Raw genomic sequence first — 27,218 nt, 5'->3', positions numbered from 1 at the left:
AACATTTTAAGTGTTTATTTATATACAACGTGGTGAAATACTTTGCTACTTCCTCAGATTGTTTTCTCAAGGTAATAACAAAGTGGTCACACAGAGAACTCACGCAGTTGTAGACACATCAGTTTACACATTAAAAAATAGCAGTAATTATAAAATGAAACAGCAGTATATCTGTTCGGATGAAATGTACAGTGTTCTCAAAAAATTGAGGTAGAAAATGCACACACTGCTCAACTGATGACATTTGACTTGGGTTTGTACAGGCCATTGAGCTCAAATGGGAGTGTAGTCAGGAGGGAAGTGACCACATCCTGATTCAAATGGGAGACAGAAACACTTCTGACAACCAGTGAAGAAGAAAAGTGCTAAGGACACGACAATTCTCTAAGTGAAAAGGTCAGGAGCCAGCTGTGAAATGAAACTGATCAAGGCAAAATGACAAGAGTATATTCCACAATACTTTGGTTTCCAACACAAAAAGTAATAAGTTCATACTGAATTTACGTGTGTGACACAGTATTTAAGTAAATCATGGAAACACCTCTTCTAAGCTGACATTCACTAATCCAATCTCTTTATTTATGTGCACAGTGGCATGTAAGACAAATGTTTCATGCAGACACTAAACCACTTTCAGTTTCTTTTCTAACAACAGACACTGAGATTGTAAGAAATGAAAATTTCCCATCATGTTGCATTTTAACACTGCTCTCCCTTATCTTCTACTGGTTATCTGCAACTTTATGAGACTTTATGGGGCTCCTGTGGAATTTAGTAGGAGGTCCAAATTGAAAGCTTTCACAGAAAATAAAGCAATATAAATTTGCAGTAATCTTGGCACAGCAAGCATTGAAGAGTTCAGCTCCTCTTCTGGGATGTACTCATGAGGAAATAAAGACACTGTGCCTGAAAACAAATGTTTTCTTAATAAGACATCAATTTTGTTAATATACATGAATCTGTTTGCTTGTTTTATGGTCTCTTTGAAAGCCCTGGGGTTTTGTTTGTGTTTACATGTAATTTTTTTGTCTGTTTGTGCATTATCAACCCATAAATCTGAAGCCAGTCTGTAATGGTGGCATATCCACAAAAGCAGTGTCGACTTGAATGGCCCATCAAGTGCACTCTATGATTTTCTTTCCAAGAACAGGAGTCACCCAGAAACTTAAGAAACCGTACTGTCTATGTCTTTGCAAAGGTCCTTGAGAGCCACCAACAGTTACTCCCATTCTGTCAGTCTGGGTCTTATCTACAGGCCTGCTGTGTACACCATGCCCTTTAGGACCTATTGTACAAGCAAAGGTCCACCATACACTGCAATATACACTGCTTAAACACCAAAGTTTACACTTTGAGGGCCTCATGTACCCCAACAGCAGACAGCCGGCGGTTGATGTTGCGGTAACGGCAGCGGAGAAGGTCACGATAAGTGGAGCGCAGGTCTCGATTGAAGAAGGCGTAGATAAAAGGGTTCATCAGGGAGTTGGCGTAGCTTAACCAGAGCAGGGTGCGCTCCAGCCAGAAGGGAAAACAGCTACAGTCCACTCCACAAACAAATGGCCTGGCAGTGGACAGGATGAAGAATGGCAGCCAGCACACAGCGAAAACCCCCACAATCACTCCAAGTGTGGTCGCTGCTTTCTGCTCCCGCTTGAAGATAGAGATGTTTTTACGCCCACGGCTCAGCAGTAGGGACATGGCAGCACATTCCTCTGCCACACCGGGTGGCTTCAGGCCCTGCATGCGCATTGCCTCATTAGCCACTGTTTCAAGACGATCGCGGCGTGACAGGTCAGTGAAGCGATGCTTGGCACCACTCTTGCGTGCTGCCCTGAAAATCTTGTAGTACATGACAAGCATTACCAGCATAGGTATGTAAAAGGCTACGGCTGTAGAATAGATGGTGTAACCAAAGTCTTGGCTAATGAGGCACACACCGGCCGTGTTGATGTTTTTGGCCCAGCCACAGAAAGGTGGCAGGGTTATGGATGCTGATACCAGCCACACTCCCACAATCATCTTGGCCATCAGCTGACCGTTCTGCCGTGCTGGGTAGGTGAGAGGCCGTGTGATCCCCAGATACCTGCATGAAAAGGAAGCAGAAAAAGTAGCAGTATTAAGTTGCGGGTAGCTTTTCAACAAGGGACTAAAATCAGTTAAAGCTACCTTGACATCTTCTATAAAACACTTTAAAAAAGTCTCAGATAAAGTTTCATCGTAAAAACCAGCATGTGTGTTTGCTTATCACTTACAGTGCAGCCACACACTTCCAATCTTGTAACGTGTGGTAGTATCAAATATAGTCCACTCATTTCTAAGACAGATATCAGTATGAGAAGTCATGGGCATGGTCATTGCCTAGAGGGTTATTGCTGCTTTACTCTGGCTCTTAGAGCTTAAAAGGTGGAGAAAGAGCTATCAATCAAAGAAGCAGCTCAGCAGTTTCAGATAGCAGCTGGAGGTGTCAGAGAAATAAAATAGGTGCTAAAAGCTTGGATTTGTACAGAACTGGGAAAATATCCACTATTTTCCTAACATGATAAATCTGAGTGTACTTCTCGTCTGGCTGTATAGTAGTTTCTATCAGAACCAAATGTGTCATTGATGTCTCAAAGCCCTTTTTCTGTTTTCCACTCTATTGTTAATCTACAGATGAAAAGCTTTAGCAAGCACTGGCCAATTCCCCTTGTCATCCAGCACTGATGTTATCAGTAGTGTGGAAAAAAAAATCTCTTCAATTAGTTTGTGACCATTCCCTATTAGCCCCACATTTTCTGATGTTGAATTTGCACAAATCTGATTTGGCCTTAAAATCACTTTCTCTATGTGCATTACCTTCATTTTTCTACAACTAAGTTTTGTCCTTCTTACAACTGACATGGGGCTGTTTTAAATCTGCATTTAAATCCAGATTAAAGACAGACATCATGTAAACAAATTGTTATTTAACAACATACTACGAGACTTCAAACTTAAATAGTGGGTATTCTATTACAGCATCTTCACTACATGTTAGAAATTTACATCTTATGGCACAAGTAGTGGTATTAATCTAGATCAGAGTCACCTGGAATAGACAATAGGGTCACAATGTATTGCAGATGATAGCATTTAATTAAAAATATACACAGCCTAGCTCCTGCACAAAAACAAATAACATACATCAGACTTGTAAGTCAGCTTTAAAAAGCTGTGCAGACAAAGTTTTTCATGTCACCTGATGCATATGACCTGCATGCATCACTTATCAGAGTTCATCAGAATTACCGTGACAGCAAGTGATAATCCATCTTTTATCTATAACTGAACTGTGATAGAGAAGATAGAAAATGAGATAGACAATCCCCAAATTTTTGTTTTAGTCAAAAAAAAAAAAGAAACAACAGTTGATTGTTGTATTGTTGCAGCTAACATTTGAATGGATGTAAGCCGCATCAAAATCATTACAGAAATTCCCATTTAATCTTAGATGCCACACACTATTGTTGTTTAGGTCCTACAGATCCCTTGGCGTAGGTTAGCTGTGCCAAGTGCAACATTTTCAATCCTGCAATGTCTCTAACCACTGCTTGGACCAGTTTACTTAAAATGCACTTAAGCTACATGGGATGGTACTAAACACAGTCAGATGAGAAATGTCAAATAGATACATGAGTGATCAAGAGACGGGTGCACTCCGAGCTTTGGGAATTCTTAGGAATACATAATGGATAGCAAGTAATGCAACAATCCTCTCTGACCACATTATTCAATAATGAGGAAGCTGCTTGTGAGACTTGTTTTTCAGGACATCTTTGTGTCAGGAGTTGTGGAGGACAGTTCTCAACAACTATGACTCTTTCTCAGCATTTAAAAGGAAGACCTGTGTCCAGAAACTCTTTCAATTAATTTTATTTCAAATAAAGTATTAATAAAAGAATGATAATTTTTGCCCTCATGATCACTCAGCAAGTACAAAAACAAATCTCCTCTGCATCTGACATAAAAGCTGCTAGCAAAGAGCAACAACATTTATAATTCTAGACTTTCCAATTAAATGCAATGGGTAAGTGTGTTCAAACTTTGAAAGGTAAAATGTGTGTGTGTAATATAAATATATATATATATATATATATGAAAGTTTCTTCAGATCTCCAGAGAATTTGGGGCATATCCACAGCCACAGAAGACCTTGGGGATTCCTCAGTCACTGGCCCAAAAAAAAGAAAAGAAAAAAAAAGATGCCCAAGCTAATGGAGAATTTCATTACTTCCACCAGGCTACCAGCTAGAGCGCAGGGAAGTGAACTATTTTCTGCACTAAAAGACTTTAAGCGGCCTGGTTTGCAACAGTCATCAGTCATCTCCAGGAGCGCTTCACAAACCTTTTACATCTGAGAGGGGATACATAATAAAATATTTACTGGTCAGCAGTTGGTTTGCAGGGAAAAGTGATAAATTTAGAAATGGTTCAATTAAAAAAAAATAGTAACAGGTTGAAAGAGCAGTCTGTCAGATTACATTTTTCTCTCAGAAACGTTCCTCTGGAGATTCCTTGCATCTACTTCTTATGTCACTGCACTGTAGGGCAAATCAAACTAAGTCTATGGGAAAGTCAAGTGTTGTCCACTTTAGAGAGAATTTTTTTTTTCCCAGTGTGAGAGGGTTAAACAGAGATGTAAATGCCACCTGACATTAAGCTATCTTTTGCTGAAGAGCTGTCTGAAATAACTTAAAATTGCAGCTTGGCTGCTTTTTATCCAGTAGTCAGCTGCAGTATTCAGTGCTTTCATGCTTGGTTTGTTTTATATAAAGTGACTGAGAGTGCTGAAAACAGGAAAAATCTGAAAACACAGAATTCACTGCTCACTCCATGATAAGATGTCTGCAAAATATAGAAAGAAGAGCTTTTTTGCTTGATGATTTAGCTATATAAGAACCTAATCAAAGGATTTATGTGGTAGAAAAACACTTTGTAAGATTGCCCTTCAGGCAGAAACGAAAAGCAAACAAAAAGGAAAAGACTGCAACTGTTTATTTTATCAACTGCATACATTTATTTTGGGCAACACTGAATGCACAAACTCTATCCAGTGAGAGCACTAGGATTGCTCCAACATCAGACAACATCCTTAGCCCTCAAGGAGCACTTCAACTCTCCCATTCTATTTGAGGAACCAACACACGACACAAACTGAACTGTTTTTCTCTTAGGGCACAGCGCACACCATGAGCTGAGCTGTAATTTCCTTCCAAACAAGGCAGCAAAAGAACAATCCCATATGTTACGTGCTTTATACAAAATTCAAACACATTCATTGTAGTTCAAGGAGGCCACAAGATTCAAGTCAGAATATATAATTTTCCTTGATTTCTTTTCAGGAAAATAACAGTGATAGTCTTTTTCCTTGTTCTTCTTTATTGGCATGAAGATTTTTAAATAAACCAATCATTGTCTTTTTACCCATTTTTACCCATTTTATCATTTTACCCTATGCCATAGTATGGGAACAACTGTTCCATATTCTATCCAAACTCTCCAGAATATTATTTTGGTAATTGTCACGAGACAAGTTAAATGTTTACTTGACAAAAACTGTACAGATTGTCTCATTATTAGGGGAAATATGGCTTATTCAATCTTTTTGATTAAATAGAGCCAATGTTCGTCAGATCTTCCGATTAAAAAAGATGACTTTAGCTTGTAAATTCCCAAAAGTTATTTTAAAAATCCTACAAAAAGACTACAGTAGTTTTATTTTTGTATTTTAAGCAACTGAGCAGCAGAAGACAACACAAACGCTGATTTTGTTCAAACCTGTCAGCAGTCATTTGCTTGTTTGATTTTTTTTTCTTAGATAAGAACAAATACAAAATATGAAGCTTAAAAAATGCCACAATATTAGTAAAAAGTTTGTAAGTAGGACTTACAAAGTCACAAAGAACAAAGTTGTTCACAAGAAGGGTTGGTGAATGAGGTCTGTTGTCCAAGAAGTCTTGTGGTTTGTTCACATTCAGCTTTGCAAACCTAAGCTGTGCTGACATGATCTAGAGAGACGACATTTTTTTTTTATCTATTCATTTATTTTCCAGGCAAAATTCTTTTTAATCTCTCTGAGCATTACGGGGTCTGACTGGGTTCCCTCCTGGTAAGATGCACTATTACCTTGCATATTTTCCACTTGTAAATAGTTTTTATCCCTGTAGAATAATGGACTCTAAATTGTTGGAAATGGTCTTATAACCTTTCCTGATAATAGGGTGATATTAATAGCTACTCTAAGACCACTGTTGATGTCTTTCTCTCTTGGCATTGCGTTAACATATTTCTCAATCCTCCAGACCACCAAACACTGTGACAAAACTTCAGTTTTCATAGAGGTGGTTACACTCGTGGTGACTGGTTGGGAAACTGGTGCTCCAATTCCTGGTTTCCTCAGTCCATATGACAAAAAAGCTTTTGACAAAGGCACTGGACCCCAAATTACCCCCAATGATTTCATACTTGCGTGAGTGTGCGTATATAAAGAAAATCAAGAAGAATAGGTAAATGTGTGGTTTGTAGTGTAAAAAAAAATTGAGGGCCACATAAGTCTAAAAGAATTATATAAATACAGTCAAGTATTGTATAAATACATTCCATTATTATATAAATACAGTTCATTTTTATCCCTTAGCTTGCTTCAAAACATCTGGCCAGCTGTGTGTTACCAAAATAGCTGTGGTTTTCATTTCCCTACAGATGGCATCCCTGACCACCCCTTTAATCACTGTTATGCTTTGCTTCATACTGCTAATTTTGTTACACTCTTAAGCTTTTTTAAAAGGCAAGCTGTTTACAGAAGCATGTGTACAGTACTTGAATGACACACCTAGCATTGCACAGCGGTTATCTTCCTCTGTGTTTAAGTCTTAAAGGTCTTTATGATGTCTGTTTTACTTCATGCTAATTATTGGAAAGCACTGGAGTGGATATTTTATGGCCTTCCTAGCGTAGCTCACCACCTGTCAGTTCGGTGGGGGTGTGGGGGGTATTTCTGGCTTTCACTGCAATAAAGATGATGGGCAGCTATTAGTGCCACAGTGATAAATGGATTTCACTCCCAACAGTCAGCATGTCCATCCCCGTCAGAGATGACTGTCCTTGGACAACAAAACAGTAACCCCTCCAGGCTCCACACACTGAGGTTGAGCAGGGTAGAGAACAGGGTAAAAGAACAGAAGCTGGAAATTACACTTTATGTTCAAAGACAAGTGGAGGTGATTCCTGTCGGTTTGTAGGGCAGGTTAAACTCTGAGGAAAAAATGTGGCGCTAAAGAAATGTCTCATCCAATCACTTCTGAGGACAGAAGGTTTTATCCTAACTGGCCTTATGTACTGTAATCTACAGTGAAGCCTATGAGATGTGATACACCATTCACAGTGAAAGATGGTGCACAATTTTGGATAATCTGTGGGAAGGTGTTCAGTGTTGCCTTGCCCCCACATCCGGCATTATGAAGAATATTTAAAATCTAAATTCATTTGTTGATTAGGACGTGTTTTACAGCAGTTTTCAAGTCAACAATGCTTTTCCTGCAGCATTAACATGAACTCTGGACCAGCTGTGTCCTGCTTTCGCTGGCTGTCATTTCATGTTGCCTCTTTTAAAACGGTGCTGTTGCTGCTTTTGTTGTTGTACTGCTGTGGTTGCTGTTTGCCATTTCTGGTAAGCAGTCATCGCTGTATCACAAACTGTAACACATTGCTGACATCCTATCTTTATCTGACCAATGCCCCACTTCACTGCAGAGTGCAGTATGTGACGTTTTAGGAAAACAACATGCTATTCCCTCTTGTTCAATTACACCCTAACAATGTAATAGCCTTGATCTCTTGTGAAAGTTTTAAACTCTAATCTCTGAAAATGACAACCTGCACACTTCTCTCTGCTCCTCAGCTTCGCAGACTATGCTTTGAAAAACATTGTCATATCTATCTGTGATCCACAGCTTTCATACAGTCAGTGTTGACCTGTAGCTGTTGTGTTGTTGTGTTGAGAAGTTGCTTTGGGTTCAAGACGATTATTTTACAGTTTTGGTTTATGGTTATGTTTTAAAACGCATGGCCATGCTTGTTCAGGCCTTAATTAATTCAATCAGTGAGCAATCAAATAAGGTGAATGTATCATTTGATTGTGAAGTGACAAACTAATCCCTCCAATTTGGGTGGTCTATTTAAGATACAAAGTCCCTTTCTTCTTCTCTGCTACTGCTGTTCCTGAGCACCGTTTAATAATAATAATATATATATATATATATATATATGTATATATTTTAATAAACAAACTGACAGAAACACTAAATCAGTGGTTTCCAACCTGTTGTCTGGGAGCCCCCAAGGGGGTCCCTTAACAAGCACAGGGGGTCCCTTAGGCTTTGAACATTCGGAGACATTGTAATTAATGTCCACATATTGTCCCTATTTTTAGAAAAAAAGTAAGGCTACATGTTATTAATTTAACTTTGGCTTTATTGAAGGACAGGACTAAGCCAGAAAACATTATTTATAGTGAGAATCTCATTCTTAAAAGAATAAAACCAAGCATAGTTTCAGCACGGGGTGGGGCAGGGGAGTCCCCAATGAAAATAGGTTGGGAACCACTGGACTACATTATGAGGTAACCTTTCAGAGCCTCTACATTGCTCTGGGAGTTAGTCGAAAATCCCAATTTTGCACCAGCCATAGCAGCCCCAACTTGATCATAGCTTCCTCCAGGGCTATAATTTGGATATTTGCCATTATAATTACTTATCAACCTGAAGTGGGAGCTGAGTCAAAGGCTCTCAATTTTTCTGGCTAATCTTTACCCTCATCTATGGTCAAGAGCTGTGGGTAGTGACTGAAAGAAAGAGATCACAGATACAAGCAGCTGAAATGAGTTTCTTCCACAGGGTGTTTTGGCCCTCCCTTAGAGAAAGGGTGAGTGCTCTGCAATCCTGGAGGGGTTCTGCATAGAGCTGCTGCTCCTCCACCAAAAAAAAAGGCTAGGTGAATATGGTCAGGCATTTGGTTAGGATTCCTCCTGGATGCCTTACCTGGTCAGGAGTTTCAGACATGTCTCAATAAAATGATGAGCAAATAAAAACAGGCAAGAAAAGATACTCTATAGCACATCTTTAACGTAGTCATTATAAAGTTTGTTTAAAGATGCACTTTGTAACTTTCCAACCATAAAACTCTGCATTCTGGACTTGTTTGATATGTGATATGTATTCTGTACATTTCTGGAGCCGTCACTGCCCAGCAGCATCATGTGGCAGAGGAACCGCACCATACAACTTTTTCTTCCAGGATGCTGCAGGACGTTGCAGCTGAGCTTTGTTTAATGCACAGCATCACGAACTAGCAAGCAGGTGTAAACACACAGACTGTTTTGAATGTGCATCAAGGCTGATTCAGCTAAGAATTACAAGAAGGCATTATCAGAGAAAAAAAAGGAGAAAGGGACAGAGCAAGGAATAAGACAAGAGTCAAGATAAGTATTTTACTGGCTGGAGAGAACTCACAGTATAGGTGGGATGCAAGATGGATTAGCTTGTTAATCAGAGGCGCGTCACTAAGAAAGATTCTGTAAAAATTCTTAATTTGTCTTTAAAATGAAAGCTACTGTGTAGATTTTGGATTAATTTATTTAACCATTTGTTTATATTTAACCAATTCCTTCCTCACATTCTTGATGCTGAAAGAATAGGAGTACAAACAAACTCACAGATGAAAATTAAGAGTTTGTAGCACTGTTAGGAATGCACTCTGTAAACAAAAGGGTTTTTTTTGGTCAGTTACCTTGTGTATCTTGTCTTTTGTGTGATGTACAGGTTATAGATAATACAACTTGATTTTGGGTCAATGTTTTCCAGTAAGCAATGAGAGTTTTCTTTGTCTCCATTAGTGAGTTAGTGTACCTCATCACACCTTTTACTTTTTTTTTGCATGCTAGTTATGTATTTAACCATTTTCTGCTCCATGTCAATTATTAAATGGGCTTCTTTTATGATGGCAGCCATGGTGACCAGATTTGTGATGCTGATGCAAAAGCTTCTAAAGGCCTCTTTCTCTTTGAAGAAAATTACATTTGTACATTAGCATTTCTGCCACTGACTATATTTTAAAAGAATTCAAACCTTGGGTGTTACATAGTATGTAAAGTGCTATTCAAACCCACCAAAATGCATTTACTGCTGTGTGTAGCAACTCTTTGTTTTTACCCCTAAATCTTCTGTTGTTTAATGAAATATCAAAAATCTTTAACACTCACATGAGCATTCCCTCACTCTGCATCATTTTTAATTTGTTTTACAACTAAAGTCTGCCAGTGGAAGGTGAAGAACTATTTACCAGAAAGTCTATCTTCCTCTCCATTTTCCTGTCATGATGATCAGTGCGAGTGAGGATGAAGAGCCCTTCCATTTTCGTAACCTTCCCTTTGGTTCTGTCGCCAAATGCACACTGACTCTCAAAGGACACCTAGAAAACTGAACAGGCTCAAAGGAAGTCTTCAGTGCGAAAGAAGACTGTCTCTTCTCATTTCACTTCTGACCTTTTAGAAAAAAAAGCTTTAGCAGGTTTAGTTACCAAGGATACCACGGGCAGCTCCTCTTTTGAGTCCACTCAATTTTGTCCAATTTAGCATCTAGAAAGCAGTGAGTTTGGTTGAAGTAGCAATGTAGCCCATTATATGCCATCATTTCATAGCTTGGCAAACAGAAAAGGACAGTGAGGAGGAGCAGGAGCCCACTTGCTCCAGATTAGACACAAACATCGAGCATAGAGGCAACTGTTGTATTTGTAGGGTTGCAGGCTGTGCTTTTTTCCTGCCTCCTACCCTCATAGTGACCTTTTATTTTGGGTATATAAAAATATCAGATCTTTAAAGCCCGGCTGAGAGCAAGAGGACGCTACTGAAGCCCTTCTTATCAAAAACAAACATTCAGACAAAACATGGAAACAAAATTTTCCTCAAATTTATATTTTGTCTACAGAGCGATAGTAGCATAAAAATCCATTTGCTTTAAAAACACATCTTCCACTTTTTACAGTGTTTTTGGGAACCAGCAACAGTTCTGTGTTTGGGAAGCAGACACAATTTATAGCTAGGGCTGACTTTAGTGGCCTTTGGCCCACCAATTATTAATAGTCCTGTCTTTACTTTACATGTATAAGTATAGGACACTATTATTGTCACTAGCTTGAGTTTCTCTTTTTTCTAAGCACTGGCCTAGAGTTATGTTGCACAGCAAGGTGATGGTTGCCTTAGCCTTTTGTTGTTAATCAATTTAGCCTATAAGAACATAGTTATTATTAATTGTGAGTATATTAAATATATAATCACTTCAATTATCACTGAATTACAGTGACTTGGATTGAACTGATTATAAAAGAATTAGACTGGTTTTATAAAAGTGCTTTGAGATGTCTTTGTCGTGACTTGGTGACAAGGCCATTCTTCATGATTGCTTGTGTTTTTAAAAGCAAATTGAAAAACTTTCCAATAAAATTTCAAAAATATGATCCAGAATGAGAGGATATAATACTGTTACTTTTTATAGTTATCGCGTCTGAATGTAAATGACATATAAGGAAATTAGAATAATCTTCTATAAATAATAAAATTGCTTAGAAACCTCTACTTTTTGATTTACCTGTATGGAACAACAGTCATGTGCTTTACAAGTAGAAAAGTCAAATATGTAAAAAAAATAATAATAGAAAACTTTAAAAACGCATCTATGTACACTTCAGTGCTCTCTCTGCCAACATTGTGGTGCAAATGTTGATCATATATTCTTGTCACCATCTCACCCCATCCAGCTCTGTACCAGAAATCTGAGGACAGTTGTGATCTGTTAAGTGATTAATTGGATCTACAGTATGTCCTCCTTTATCCTCATGAGTTTTTCATGCTAATGGAAAATTTGCACTTTACTATAAATCAATCAGAATTCTATACACACACTTACAGATAACGTAAATGTAAAAAGAATTTAGTTATAACATAAAGTTGTAATCAATGCAGATAAGGGTTGTGGTAGCATTACTGAAGCAAAAGAAGAATTAGATTTTTTTAAAGGAGATGAAAGTTAATTAAATGTAATTTGATTTTGTATCAGATGACAAAGGAAAGTATGAGACATGGTAATGGAGTCTGTGTTCCTGTCTTGCCACAGTGTGCATTAGCCAGATGATAATATGACTGATGATGGGAATATTCATCACTGATGTTTGTCTTTTTCTATCAGCAGAGAGGGAGAAGTAAGTATCTTGGTTATATGGCTATTTACTAGCAGGAAAGCACATTCAAATGTACAGCATCATATTTTCCAGCACATTTCCAGGATAAATATCAACCTGATTTATATATAAAATGCCAACATGGGAGCAAACACAACTCTGACAGCAAGGTAATAACACTGATAATACTGACATAGTGCTGTGTACTAAATAATATGTGAGGAAAAGTCATTCCAAACGCAGCAGCAACGTTCACATATGGATTCAGCAACATTGTGTTTAGTGAACTATATTTCACCTCTAGTGTTGATTTAAATAAAAACAAATTACTCAGCTGAGAGTTACTGCATCAGATTAAAGGAGATTAATTAGTACTAAAGTCATCTGTTGATGCTAAGCTGGGCGTAGACTTCATCAACTGAGCAAAGTAGAAGAGTTAATGGTTCTCCATAAGAGACATCTCAAGTTGACACAAACCACATACACACTGGGCAAAAGAGAAACAGTAAACATAGAGAACACTCTCTTGTCTCGTAGGTGCTGCACCTTTGTGTACTCCTAAAAGACACCCCTGAGCTCAACCATCGCTGACTGAATGTTCTGGGCACTTAAAAGGCAATGAGTCATCCTATGAACGGGGGATCCAGTTAATTTTCGTTACTGATTAATACAGATTTCCACTTTTAAAAGTTCATACATTACCTATATCAAAAGATAAATATGTTATCCATGACATCACATATATTTACAGTCTTTTTTATTTAGTGTCTAAAATGGCTGGCTGTTTATCTATTTGAGAGCTTTTTGATTTCAATCTAGTTTTTTTATTAAATACAGACCATAGACTGTATATAAAAGATGGACGGAGCCTCCATGACGTCACCCGTAGGTTTCTGAAGAGCAAAAGTGAAGCTTGGGCGTTCCCACTGTCACCATCTTGGTAGTGTAACGTGTGTCGTTAGTCTCAAAAAATCCAAAAATGGGCAAAGAGGTCGAGCTGAGAGGGGGGGCTGTGAAGGTGGGGTGGAAAATTGTCACCCATCAAACTCCGAGCTGCCTGTAGCTAAGAGCTAACTGAGCTAACCCCGAGCAACGGTAGCTAATCAGCTAACGGAGGTAGGCGGGCTAAAGCTAAGTTAGCCGGCTAAAAACCGCAGTTGTGCTGCACTTTCCCTTCTTTCCGCTGATATTGGATACCTGTCAATCAAAAGGACATGCACCTAATTATGCCAAATTTCAAGCTTAAATAACATCCAAACGGATGAGTTAGAAAAAACTTTACCCCCCAACACAGTTGAGTTGAACTTTTAATCCTAAAATGGATTTTTGTACCAGGCTTTAAACACATTTATTTCTGTTGTGAAGTTGGTCTTTTTAACATGAGAGTCTATGGGGATTTGCTTTGTTTTGGAGTCAGCCCCCAGCGAATGAGGGGTGAACTAAAATTTTTTTGCACCTCCTCATAGGCTTCACATTTCACCGGCTGAGGTTGACGCTTGATACAGACATCTAAATGTTTCACCCACCCACTATTAGCATATACTGTTCTGCTTAGTGGTTTGTAGAGCTTGTCCCAGCAAAAGGCAACGTTATCCCAACTATTTATGCTCATTCTCATACCTGCAAACAATTTAGGACAAAAAAGTCACATCCAAACCATGGTCCAACTTTCTGGCTTACTGCAAAAAAATTTGTTTTTATTCAAATAAAAAACTTAATTTAAAGCAAAAAATCAACTTATGTTAACAAAAAACAAAGCCCTTCAACTACCTCCCAAAACCATGTGACCAACATTACATAATGTATATTTTCACTTTTAAAACATTTTACCTTTTATCGGTAAAATGTAAATATACTTAAATTAGACTGTCGATTAAAAAAAGGCAACTTGCTTTACTTCTTAGCAGGGGTGTTAAACATACAGCCAAAACTGGCCCATCAGAGGGCCCAATCTGGCCTGCGGGATGAAATTGTTAAATGTAAAAATGACAGAAGAATTCTAATCACATGTGAACTACTTTATTTTTCAGGTCCAGACACCTGCGATTATGTTTATTTTGCAGATCCATTGTAATTTGTAAGGTCGCATTCACACGGGTGCTGTTTGTGGAGCTTTTGTGTCTTTGGTGTTGGTTTTTTTGTCCAAACCATGATCTTCCCCTAGCCAGTTAGCTTTAATTAATAACAGTAAACCAAGCTTCATTTCCAAATTCAAGCCAGTGAACTGTGTTTCTGATAAGTAATGGTGATTGCTACATGCAAAGAAATAGTAAACAGACTATGAGCAAATACTATTTTTTATTGAAGCTGCTTCATGCAGTGGGTGCGCTGCTCGTATGTGCACAGACTAAAAAAATCTGTCTGACATCATTTGACAAACTGTAAACAAAACATGGTGACACATCCCTCTGGTTCTTTTCAGTATAGTTGTCAGTGTGCAAAGCTGATCACAATAAAATTGTTCTGTAAGTGCACTCTGGTGTATCAGTTTCAGTTATTAGAATGATGGTCTGGACACTAAAGAAGAGGACAATTACACAAACAAAAAGAAAAAAAAATAAAAGCAAAATGGGGCAAGGACTGCAGACTAAGTAAGTTTCATTAGTAACTGTTATAGCTCAGGTCAGGTCAAATAGGTCAGATTAGCATTTACCATGGAAAGAGAGGCATAACATGCTGCAAAGCCCCATGACCTGTGACTTAAACACAGGCCAACAACAAGAACTAGGTGTTATGAGGTGCACGTTTGACTGTTTCAGCTGCCGAGATTCGCCTCCAGCAAACTTAACTTGGTATAGGAACCTGGCAAAAATCTTGTGTTAAGCTTACATTACAAATTATTTAACTATACACATTGTTTAAGATAGAAGTCAGCAAATTACATTCTGTTATAACAACACAGTTTTCCTCCCTACTTTATATGTGTGTCCCTTATGAATGACTGGATGACATATGACTGTTGTCACTGATGAGGTCAGGAAAACCTTTTACAGAGAAGAAGATTGTGCAGAGGTGTGGATATGTCCTAAAAAAAATTAGGTCATCTGATTGTTTTTGTTCTTTGTTTCTCAGTGTGAGCCGGGCAAACGGCACCAGAGTATTGGTCAGGAAGAGTCAAAAAGAGAGAAGGCAGGTTAGAGTGTGCTGTGTAAATAAGAGATGAGGGGAATGTCTCTTAGCTTGAGAAAAATGTTCAAATTCATAAAGCTGAAGATCCCTAAGACAACAGTGGTGGCCCTGTGGATTATGTGGCCTAATTAAATACCTGTCACTTTTTGTTCAATACAAAATGTAAGAATGGCCAACATGATGTCACACATATATTTTGAGTGCCTATAGTCCAAAGTTTTGTGGATTTCTCCTGTCAGATACAACCATATTTGCGCGCTTGGACAGCAGGGTTGAAGTGGAAAGAAGCCTGCCTGGACACGTACATAAATATGTACATAATCTATGAAACATTTTCAAATGATCATTTACCCACTGATATAAAGACGTAATTCTAACAATGGCATAACCTTAGAGAAATACTGTATTTATCGACTTATTAGTTAATGACAAGTTTAATCCATTTGTAATTAAAATGTATTTTTTTAAAAACGACGTATTTTGAGGCACTTTTTCCACCATCAGTGACACCCTATAAGGCAAATCTACATGTTGTTTTTTTGTTTGTTTGTTTTTTTATTTGGTCTTGTGAATCCAAAAGGTGAAAGGCAACGTTTAGACAAGATAATTCACTGAAAACCCCTTTTTGCAACAGTTCTGGTTTTTGTTATTGTTGTTGTTGGTGGTTTTTTTTTTTCCAAATTCTTCGTCACTCAACCATGTGAGTTGGCTACACTGTGTTTTTTGTGGGCTTTGACACCAAAAACATATCTTAGTTCCTTGTTTTACTTTCTAACTAATAAAGCGTTCCATAAACTGTTTTATAGATGACTGGTTTATGGAAAGATTTCTGTTTTTTAGAGCCGAAACAATATCTAATCAAAAAAAAAAAGAACAGTAACTAATTGCTTTTTGCAGTGAGATCATTTTAGGAAGATCATTGTCCTTCAGTCAATCATTTCTTTTTAATCTCAATTGTTAATTTACTAGTTTGCTTTTGATGTGACTGTGAATTTCCTATTTCCATACCCATATACACATCCATTGCAATTGGTTATTGCTCTGTATGTAGCGTGATGACCCAGTTAGCTCCTGTATTCAATGTCTTGCTCAAGGGCATTTTAGCAGTGACAGGTGGGTTGTAAGTCAACAAGCCAGTCTCTAGTTGAGATAGATCACTGACTTCACAGCATTTATTTGACCTGAGTAAGAAGAGGGGAAAATCATGTGTAGTCACACTGACCTGCATCCAATAAAACCTTCCATCCAACAATACACTTGAGTAGTAACCATAGAAAGACTTGACAGCTACAACAGAGTGATGCACAGCAGCAAACGCACATGAAGACTGATGTGTCAGGGATAATATGAAGCAACTAATTAAAGCCTGTGTGTCTAAAAGGATTGCCGTTTGAAGCTGTTGCTGTGTGCTACAACACAGACTAGATGGTCTCTAGTTGGAAAAAGTTAACTTTTCAGTAGCTGTTTAAAGAATTACTCATACTGCTACATTTAATGGACTGTATAAATATTCAGCTCATGTGCAAAGATAAGCCGAATGCCAACGCTTAAGTTGCAGTTATTTTTCAACAGCATCAAAATGCTAAATGTTCAAAATACACGATCTGCAATTCACAGCATGATATGTGTGTGTATGTGATTGCCATCTCTCATCCCTGCCAACAGGAAACCCATTATCCCACTGTTCAGTAAATGCTTGTTGGTGCTTTGTTCAATCTTGATGAAAAATAGACTCTACCTTTGTTACATCAAAAACAAAGCATGATTTATGCTGCCCTATAGTCACTCAGCACTTTGCCCTTTTCTGCTTCCTGCCCCCTGGGATTGCTGGGTAAACAATGTGACAGGCCATGAATAGTTAAATAAAACTGTTAAATTGAATGTTATATTCAGGCATATCAACACTGCTGCCTTCATATAAATGTTAAGTTCCTGAAACTGTCATATTTGAAAAACTGCACAAGATTTGATTCAAGAGCAAAAATTAAAATCAAGCTAAGATGGGTGTTTTGTTTTTAATTTATACAGGAGGAAAAACTAAATTAAATAAGAAATATCTTCAAGCATCCTTAAAGGGACAATAAGCAAAATCGTTTCACCGCAAGGTTTGCTGTTGTGCGCTGCCTGTAGACCAAAACAAAGTGTGCACTTTCATTTGCAAACAAGGCAAGTGGGGGGACAAGGTAGGAGATGTGGCTCAAATACAAACACACTGAGCAAAACAATATCATTTTGTGAAGCATGTTGAAGGAACTTTTAACATCTATGTCGTTACCTACTGTCCAGGAGAAGAGCTAGCTACGAGTCAAATTGTAGCTCCTTAAGCTCTTACAGGGCTTTCCTCTTCAAAAATACAAGACCAATGTTAATCCGGGTTACGTCCCCTTCTCTATCCGACAACTTCTCTGCCAACGACTGTTTTTTATTTATTTTTTTTTCAAGGTAAAGTCAGTTCCTGGTCATCTTCTGGTCAATGTTTCGTTCCACTCGCCGCCATTTTGCTTCAAAAATATGCACTACCATTGCTAGCTGACTGAAGACGTTTATAGGGAGGGGGGACGGAGGGCTTCGGGAGAAGGGAGGAGGTGGCGACTCACATGAACATACATGAAAGAGCACCTGGACCGGCTGGTAAACACAGGGCTGGAAATCAACACAGAGAGACGGTGTGTGACGTCATGCTATACTCCAGATGAAATTACACTTCTAATTCTTCACATAGCCATTTTTTTCCTCCAATCTACAAATTATGAATTTGCCCTTTTAAATTAAAATAAATAAAATTTACTTTTTAGGGGGGCTGCACGGTGGTGTGGTGATTAGCACCGCAGCCTCACAGAAAAGGGGTTGCTGGTTCGAGCCCAGCTGGAAGGAGGTTCAAACAGTGGCGTTTCTGTGTGGAGTTCGCATGTTCTCCCCGTGTATGCGTGCATTCTCTCCGGGTACTCCGGCTTCCTCCTACCGTCCAAAGACATGCATGTTAGGTTAATTGGTCACTCTAAATTCTCCCTAGGAGTGAGTGTGAATGGCTGTTTTGTCCATCCCTGCAATGGACTGGCAACCTGTCCAGGGTGTACTCTGCCTCTCACCTGTTAAAATGCTGGGAGAGGCTCCAGTTTCCCCACGAAACTTAATGGAGGAAGCAGACCTAAATAATGGATGGATGAATAAAATTTATTTTAATTTAAAATAAATAAAATTAAAATAGCATCCTTCAAAATATAATTTTCATTTGTGAAAGTATTTGACTGAATTACAACTGGATTATGACCATCTACAACTCAATACAATGCAGGGCTGGGTTTGGCTCAGGAGCTCACTGATTTGGAAAATCTGATTTATAAGGCATCCATCACCGTCAAATACAACCAATTAAGCAAGAAAATTATTAGAGTCAGACCATTTGATCTGTTAGTGAAGGATGAAATTATGTGCTGTTTCAAATGTTTTTCCTTCACCATAAATTCTTCTGTGTATGAGGTTTTGTCCCATTTTATCCCCTCTATAGTGGAAAAAAAGGGAGATTTAGCATCAGTAGAAGCTCTATATATTACATCATTTTGTCATAAGAGTGCCAGGCAAATGCAATAATTAATTGTGTTTATTAATATGAATGTGGAAATTATTGTCTTTAATAGATTGTGAATTTGGGTATTGAGTGATTAAAATTAGAACTTATCAGTTTGAAAATAAGGGTGTAGCTGTCATTATAGAGCACCGATCAAAAATAATTTTTTTAAAGCTAGTCTGTCCAAATATTTGACCGGTACTGCATAAGGTCATGTTTGCAAATGAGAACTGGTTCTCAAACATTTTTACCTGGTTAAATAAAGGTTAAATAAAAATAATAAATAAAATAAGGGGAGAATGGAAGCTTGGATAAAAATGTATGCACTACCCATCATCAGATATCCAGCTGGTGGAGGAGGAGATATACGGGTACAAACGAAATTAAAACGCCTTTAAAAGGAAAAAAAAAAATAGTTTTCACTCTAGACCATCTTCTTAAGACTCTTTGAACAGCAAATGGATAGCTGTAAGCATATGAAAGTATCAGAGTCAATGTCCAAAAGGGAAACCGCTAAGGGAGAATCTACAGATTAAGAACAGATCCCTTCATTACAAAATGGTAAGTGATTCTTTCAGACAGAGAAGAAAGAAGGGGTTGAGGAGACGGATAAAAAAAAACTGTGATCATGGCAATGCAAGAAGAGAAACAGGAGTCTAGAAATGAATAAGAGTCTAGTCTGTTCCTGAGTGTGTACAGCACAGAATAACAAAATAAAAAATGCAAGCTGGGACAGACAGTGTACACAGGGAGGCAGAACCAAGTGGCTGGGATAGTGTACAGGAACATCTGTGTCACATATGGGTTTTAAAGTCCCCAAAGTCCCAATGGAACACATACCAAAAGTGGTTAAAAACAAGTAAGATTCTGAGAGACTTCAAGTTCCAGGAAGACAAGCAGGTGTTGAACAACCAACCAGAAATGGTGGTAGCAGGTAAAAAAGGAATAGATGTGACAATCCCCTGAGACAGGAACATCAGGAGGAAGGAGCATGAGAAGATCGAGTATTACCAGGGGGTTAGGGACCAGCTGTTGAAAGTGGTCCTGGTACATTAGAGGCTCTGACCCCAAAACTAGAAGTATTGTTCCTAGAGATTCTAAGTAAAACATTTGATCCATTGTGTTTAAGAATGGAGTCCATGAATCAGCTAAGAGACTATGTACAATCATTTCAGGCCTCTTATCACTTCGTCTTCAAAAGTATGAGGTTAAAGGATTTTTTATTATTTAATAATTTTACAAGAAACCTGAAATGTAGACCAAAAACCTGAATCTGCTCATTGCCACGCAGCATCTGATAGATACATGGATCCATTATAACAATTGTTTTTCAGAGTAATCATAGAGAAGCCCATGAATGAGTGTTCTGTACTACAGTCAAACTGTACTGGTTGACAGTACAAACAGCACTTAATGATTAACTTGTAAAATACCTGCTTCTGGCTTATCTATTTTGTACAGCAGTTTTGTTTTAGAAGAATTTTTTTACATGACTGCATTTAAATTTGACTTCAACTTTCTCTTTATATATGAGGCTGGTTTGTTCACTCTGCATGGAATTGCTGCAATGGTTTGTGACGTGATGTGGTAATTAAAATATTCACAATCTAGTACTCCCTGCATACTGTTAGTATTTACAAGATTAAATAATTCACTGTAATTGAACTGAAGTCTACTGTAATTTAGTGTTAAGATAAAAATGCACTTCTTTTTAAGGCTGAACTGTTTTTGATCTCATCTCACTGGCCTCGCAGACGAGGTCCAATCCTCCACATTTCAACAGGGATGACCAACAAGTGGAAAGTGAGCAGCGCCTGCGAGAGTGGAGCTGAGGCGTCACATCACATTACCACAGGATGCGTCACCTAGGTCAAGTCATCTGTGTCTGCTGCTGCGTGTGGATGTTCCCAGCTGCACTAAGCCAGAGATGTCTCTCCTGGGACAAATGTACACAACGACCTCACCAAAATATCCTCAAATGTGGAGGGCAGGTCGTTGTGGGAGCTCTGTGTGTGAACTTGGCTCATTGCCACTGCCATCTACAGTAAGAGGCTCTGCCTCTGTTATTTCTTCACCCTTCATATCTCCTGCAGGAGTTTTCAGCCAATAGCCAACACCTATAGTGCATGCTCTTCAGTCTGAACCCCTGGTGGAAAAGTTTACTCTACTGTTATGTGACTTTTTTCTCTTGGTCTGCATAGCATCCATCTTCTTTAAGTTCACTGACAGTTAAACCAAACTATATTTGCTTTGCAAATTTAACTAGTGTCTCATGCCATATGGAGCACCTCCAATCCTTTAGCAACATCTTTTCTTAGATGTTCAACGAACTGCAGAGAAGACACTATCCTCATTCCCCACTGTTGTGAATGAATCATTCATCTTAGAGTTTTGCATTATTGAACATACAACATATTACTCTCACTGAAGGTAAAAACTGTCTGGAGCCAAAAGAGATACTAACTTTTTTAGGTTAATGGGCACAAAAGCCTCTAAGCTTTTGCTGAAAGTGCATTGATGGAATATGGTATCTTCTGTAACAGCTGACCTATATTAATTCAAACAGGAGGCCTTGAGTCTATACGTGGCTTCAGTTCATTTTCCAGCACTCCAACTGGATTCCTCTGCTGTGACTGGGTCTGAGCTTTGGTGTGTTACTTTACCATCCAGTACTGAATGTCTGCTTAAGCAACCTGAAGGTGAACAGGAACTCATCCATAAACATCACAGGGATAAGTCAGTATTTGCACAAACAGCACAAAATCAATAACACTGAAGAGTGTTTGGTAATCATTTCAAGAGGCTTCAAGAAGAGGATATTTTCTTAAAGCCTGACATAAATTGTTTGTTTACAATGATTGACTGTATCTAAACTTTTAAAATGAGTATAAGGCTTTATAGTGGGAGCATTTTGCAGTATAAGATTATAGTTAAAGCATATCACAAGAAGCTGAGGTTTTCTCTTCTCCTTTCCTCACCATAAAACATATTAGCCTGCATCATGGCTGGTTTGGTCCATCTCAACTACTAACTTTTTAATGAGTATTTCCACATTAAAGATCAATCAGCTGACCATTTAGAGCAGCCTGGGAATTTTTTAAAAGGAAATTTGATTATCTATGTTTTTTCCAGATATATTACACTCATAAAATGTTCCTATTTTATGATTAACATGAATAGCTGCTCTGTTACCAGTCAAACTTTGGAAGGTTAGTGTGAATGTTATTTGCTTTTAGTGTTTGCTGTAACAGAATAGCCACTGTCATCTATTTATAAAGACTGCTCAAATTTCAAGAGGCCTTCAAACTGTCTTTTAACGTGTGAAAAATGTTCAAGAGCCACAATCTAAACACAACATGACAGCATGTGTATATTTATCAGTAACTGACCGAGACTTCTGAATATTTGGAAACTGAAACTAAATTACCAACACTGACAAAGCAAGCAGCTGCACAGGATCGTAAACAGTGTGGTTATGGTTACTGGTACTCATGCTGATCATTTTACCCCAACCCTTTATTTACTGCAGATAAAATTATGTGATTCGGGTTTAGAATAAATAATAGAGCGTGTCATTGTTTTATAATATTCCTAATGTTTTCTCCTCAGAGCACTCAAACTTTCTAAAGTTTGAAAGATGTGGCCTTCCTTTTTTGTTACAAAAGACACTATGTGTGACAACTTGTCAGCTATAAGACAATCAGGACAGCTCATGTTCCATTTCAAATCTTTATCTTCTCCAAAAGCTAAAGGGCCTTGATTAAAAAATAGTCACAATAGGAGCTCATTATATGTAGTTAATAATCAAATTTATCTACTATATTCCAACAGGATATCAGCGATGTTTTTGAGAGCATCCACCCTGGGCCACAGTCACATACTTTACGTTACGGTGCATCTTCTTACCTATATGGAAGCTTTGAAAATAAATCCCTACTATTTCTGCAATAAAACACCCATTGGCTGCAGGGACTCTGTTATACATCTGGTCAGTCCTTGGCTTAATTAGCATCTTTGCTGGCTCTTCAGCTTCATTTTACAAATCTTGCCCCTGGGAAACCAAGATGACTCAGAGAGACCTTTAATTACACCTGATTGTGTGTCTAATTGCCAATTGCCACCCTAATGACTTATCACTAATCCCATCGAGAATCATATGCCAAACACACTTTGCATTCTTTAATAAAGATGAGCTTGTTTCCATGGAGATAAGAAAAAAAACTGTTGCAGAACTGTCCTTGCAGTTTGTGCAGAGATGAAAATAATCCCAAACACAACATTATTAGAGTATCATTGAGACCTGTTTGAAATCCTAATCCTCAGCCTCTCTAGTTCATTGTTCCATATGACCACCCCAAAACCCTTTCACACTTCTGTTAGCTTTAACACATCTGACTGGAGCAACCTCAGTACCACAGCATGATATCTGTGATCTAGTTCCCCCATAACATCATTAGTCCATCACGCTTACTTAGTCCCTTATGCTCAGCTCATCCATACATGCTTGATTCTGGTTGAGATGCACTGAGGAAATACCTGACTGGCAAGCAAGAGGAAATAATCAGACCATCAATACTATATTGAGCTTTTGTCATAATTATATACAGAAACAGAACAGTTTCACCACTCAAGTGATGTTTATTGCCTTTGGAGTCTGATGAAAGCAGTGGAAATGTCTTATTTGTCACGTGTTATCAGGTTCAGCTCCAATTTTATGAGCAAAGACTCCAAAGAACTGCAAAATACCCAGTAGGCAGGATGGGTGGGGTTCAGGTTTTCCTCCCCTGTTTTGAATGTGAATTCAAACAGCTTACGGCTACACACTTGGGGACTCATTTTCATGAATAATTTTAGAGCAATGTATTTATGCAAAACGTGGCGTAATAATTCTCATATTTATGTATGAAGAACATCAAAAAACGAACTTCTCAACTTTGTGAAAAGAAGTTTACTTCGTATGTAGGTAGTTCAAGTCGTTTTTGTTTGGTTTTTATCTTCTTTTTTTAAGAGAGGGAAAGACCAGGTATAACCTGTGTAAACAACAGACGTGAGATGATGGTAAATCATCTGTAAAAGCCATGGCAGCTGTAAGGTCAGTGGGTCAATGGTTGTTCGAGCAAATTAATTAAGCCTGCTATGCATTATTCACAGTCTGTGTATTCATTTGCTGGTTCACCGGCTTTAACAGATAATCAGAGGGGCGGCTGATGTGGAATTTGTACTTTAAATGCAAATTTCTAACACAAAGAACTCTTCGTTTAATGCACCTTCGTGGCTTCATTTGCTATTTGATCTCTACCTTGCTCCAATGTAAAATTATACATGGATGACGTCTGAGTGTCATTTTAACGCGTGGCGCACCGTGTGCGTAAATTCTGTGCCGTTTCCATCTAGGCAAACAGCTTTTAAGCTTCTAACTTTAGAAACTTACCTATCCACGCTGATCACACACAGTGTCATAATGGAGGCAGTGCAGCACATTACATCCATGCCGATGAAGATATTGCAGAACACTTCCCCAAAAAGCCACTTGCCTCCAGTGAGGTCTGTCACAATGGCAAACGGCATCACAACTATGGCCACTGACAGATCCGCAACTGCCAAGGATACAAGAAGGTAGTTTGAAGGTTGTCTTAGTTTCTTCACCACACACACCGCGATTACCACTAGCGTGTTTCCCATCACGGTGACTGCCGTGATAATGGCCAGCATCACCCCAATAATGATCTTCTCCGGTCGCCCGAAATCCAGCAGCTGCTCCCCGCACGACTCGTTCCACATGGCTGTGGGGCTGCTGGTGACGAGCACGTTGTAGAGAAGCAGCAGAGTGCCATTGATAACTTCGGAAATATCCTCTTTCTTGTTACAAGTGAGCTCAATTTCCGAAGAATTGAACATCACGACAATATTATCCAGACAGGAGTGCAAGGGACGCCTCGCCAGTGAACTCCAATTACGCGCATATTTAGATATGAGTAACCTGCTCACGGCTCCTGTCCAGCGGTGTTTGATCAAATGCCTTGCGGCTGCACTACATGAGAGAAACAACAAGTCAGCGGTGTTCTTGACTGGTTCCTGCTTCTGAATGACCCCTTCGAAGAAATGCTAGACGACGGCATGGTCAAGCTCGAAAAGAGAATGTTCCAATAAATGTGCAATAAAAAGTTCAATAATCTTCACATAGTTGATTCGAACAAGCTGAAGCTTTACAGTGGATACGGTCAATTTAGTTCGTTGCGCTCGTCAAACCGCACCTATCCATGTGACGCATCTATTACTGGGCGCAGAGACATTACTGAACAGGCATTGTACAAACAGGACACAGCAGTTCTGAAGTGCAGTTACGGAGTTTAAAACCGTAAATCTATGTAAAACTATTCGTTTAGTGGTTCTGTTAGCGTTCCTTTCCCAACAATGACTAATATAATGTAAGAAATTGCTTACTGGTGTTAATATCTTTTAGTTTTTTTTTTTTGTTTTTTTTTTTATTGAATCAAAAGAGCTGATTACAAGCATCATAATTCCTTAACAATGAGCTCATGCAGAAACTCTTTTTAATGTCCTATAACACAGCTTAGAAAAAAAAATCCAGCATTTCCTACATGATTCCTTCTTTTGAAGTTGCCAGAAATAGAAATTGACCTCATGGCATTTTGGCAACAAGTACAAAGTGCCTGTTTAGAAACAGAGCCCCAAAAAATCAACAGAAAGCCTCTTAACAAATAAGTACATTTTGCTCTTGTGTGGGGACTGCACGCCTCTCTAATTTTATGTGCTGATGCTTTTCTTGGCTGTTTTAGCTTCTCAATTCAAGCACTAAAGACAAATCTAAAGAGAAAATCCGACTCAGGATATTTAGAGATGGATATGCAGGAAATCTTCCCAAGACTTTGACTGCTTCCATCTCTGTCCAAGCGAAGCAGTAACAGCTGTGGTGTGTTTGTCCCCTCTGGCTCTGGAGGGACCAATGCAGCTTCCTATACATCACCCCATCCCAACCCTGTCACAGCTGTCCCACAACCCCCCTCCACCCCTCATTCCAAGCCTTGGCCTTTTACTCACCATTAACCTCTACTCAATGTGACTGGCAGGTCAGTGATGATTGTCACATCAGATTAACGCCAGTGACCGCTAGCAGTTTCTGCAAGACCTCTTGCTGTCAGGGACATTTAGCCTATTTAAGCTAAAGATATTACTTATGTGTAGATGTCAGAAGAGATGGGTCAGGTTTCCTAAGTGGAAAGCCTCAGAGGTGAGCTCTTGGCACTTATGCAAAACAACCTGTTAGCATGTCTTTTCCCTCTCAGCGCTCTCTGTCTTTGTAATAATGAATTACCTGATAATGAGAGAAAAAATGTATAACTGAACCCAGTATGCTCATACTGAAACACCTTATGGTTGATTTCGTAGTCATTTTGTAGCTCATTTGAATGGCAAAATAGACACAAAGTCCATTAAACTTTGTCTATTAAAAAATCCTTTAAAACTTTGTGTCTATTTTGTCCATATTTTTAGTGGCTGGATTGGCTATGCAACAGCACTTCAAAGAGAGATTTTTCCCGTAAGTCCTGGACAGTTATCCATTCATGTATTCCAGCTGTATGCATGGATAAGTCTGTGGTGCTTCCAGGCAACAAGCATGAGTCTGTTCTGATTCAGAAATGTTTGATTCGTCAACAAATGTCACATTGAAATATCTGAAAATTCAAATCTCTCCACTTGGTTAAAAATCATAGTCTGGTTTCTTATAAGTAAAAGTTCAGTTTGATCCAATTACTGAACCTGACCTAAAAATGCAAAACCTGTTTTGATCCCCTCTTGCTGGCTAAATCCCCCCGTGGCTTGTTTGGATGCCATGTTGCTAATTCTCTGTCCAATACACAAGCCTCGTGTGGGTACATGTGACTTTTGCTGCATCCCTTCTAAAAAGGGCAATAAGAGCTTTAATGAAACCAAAACAGGAGGGAAGCATGTTCTCTAACAATAATAATGCAGGCCTCAAACAACTTGTTTCTAATATTTACTTATAATTTAACCAACATGTTTTAATCTATCTTTTAATCTAGTCCAGGGATGTTTTATTAGGGCATGACACCCTGGCACTGACTAGCATATTAGTCGGTGAGCTAAAGTCCGTTCTAATAGATATGGCTGAAGGCATACAGGTGAAGATTGCACCTCTTCATAGGCCAGTAGTGTGAGAGACATAGTTTATCTTGTTTTCTTGGCAGCAAATTGAGGCTTTAAGAACATGACCTTAATAGAATGACAC

The 27,218-nt window shown here is 38.6% G+C and overlaps 1 protein-coding gene across 1 annotated transcript; it reads right to left on the bottom strand.

Annotated features, from left to right (window-relative positions):
• On the bottom strand, positions 1 to 25,189 carry htr7c (5-hydroxytryptamine (serotonin) receptor 7c). The gene is made up of 2 exons (XM_041998314.1): positions 24,378 to 25,189; positions 1 to 2,083 (listed from the first exon to the last, which is right to left on the bottom strand). Exons 1-2 carry the CDS (start codon positions 24,842 to 24,844, stop codon positions 1,345 to 1,347), a joined length of 1,206 nt encoding a protein of 401 aa, XP_041854248.1. The 5' UTR covers positions 24,845 to 25,189; the 3' UTR covers positions 1 to 1,344.
• Positions 25,190 to 27,218: the final 2,029 nt, after the last annotated feature.

The sequence above is a fragment of the Melanotaenia boesemani genome, chromosome 11 (genome assembly GCF_017639745.1).
Source record: "Melanotaenia boesemani isolate fMelBoe1 chromosome 11, fMelBoe1.pri, whole genome shotgun sequence".
Taxonomy (NCBI): Eukaryota; Metazoa; Chordata; class Actinopteri; order Atheriniformes; family Melanotaeniidae; genus Melanotaenia; species Melanotaenia boesemani.
The sequence above is the reverse complement of the archived record's forward strand: the minus strand, read 5'-3'. Positions and strand labels throughout refer to the sequence as shown.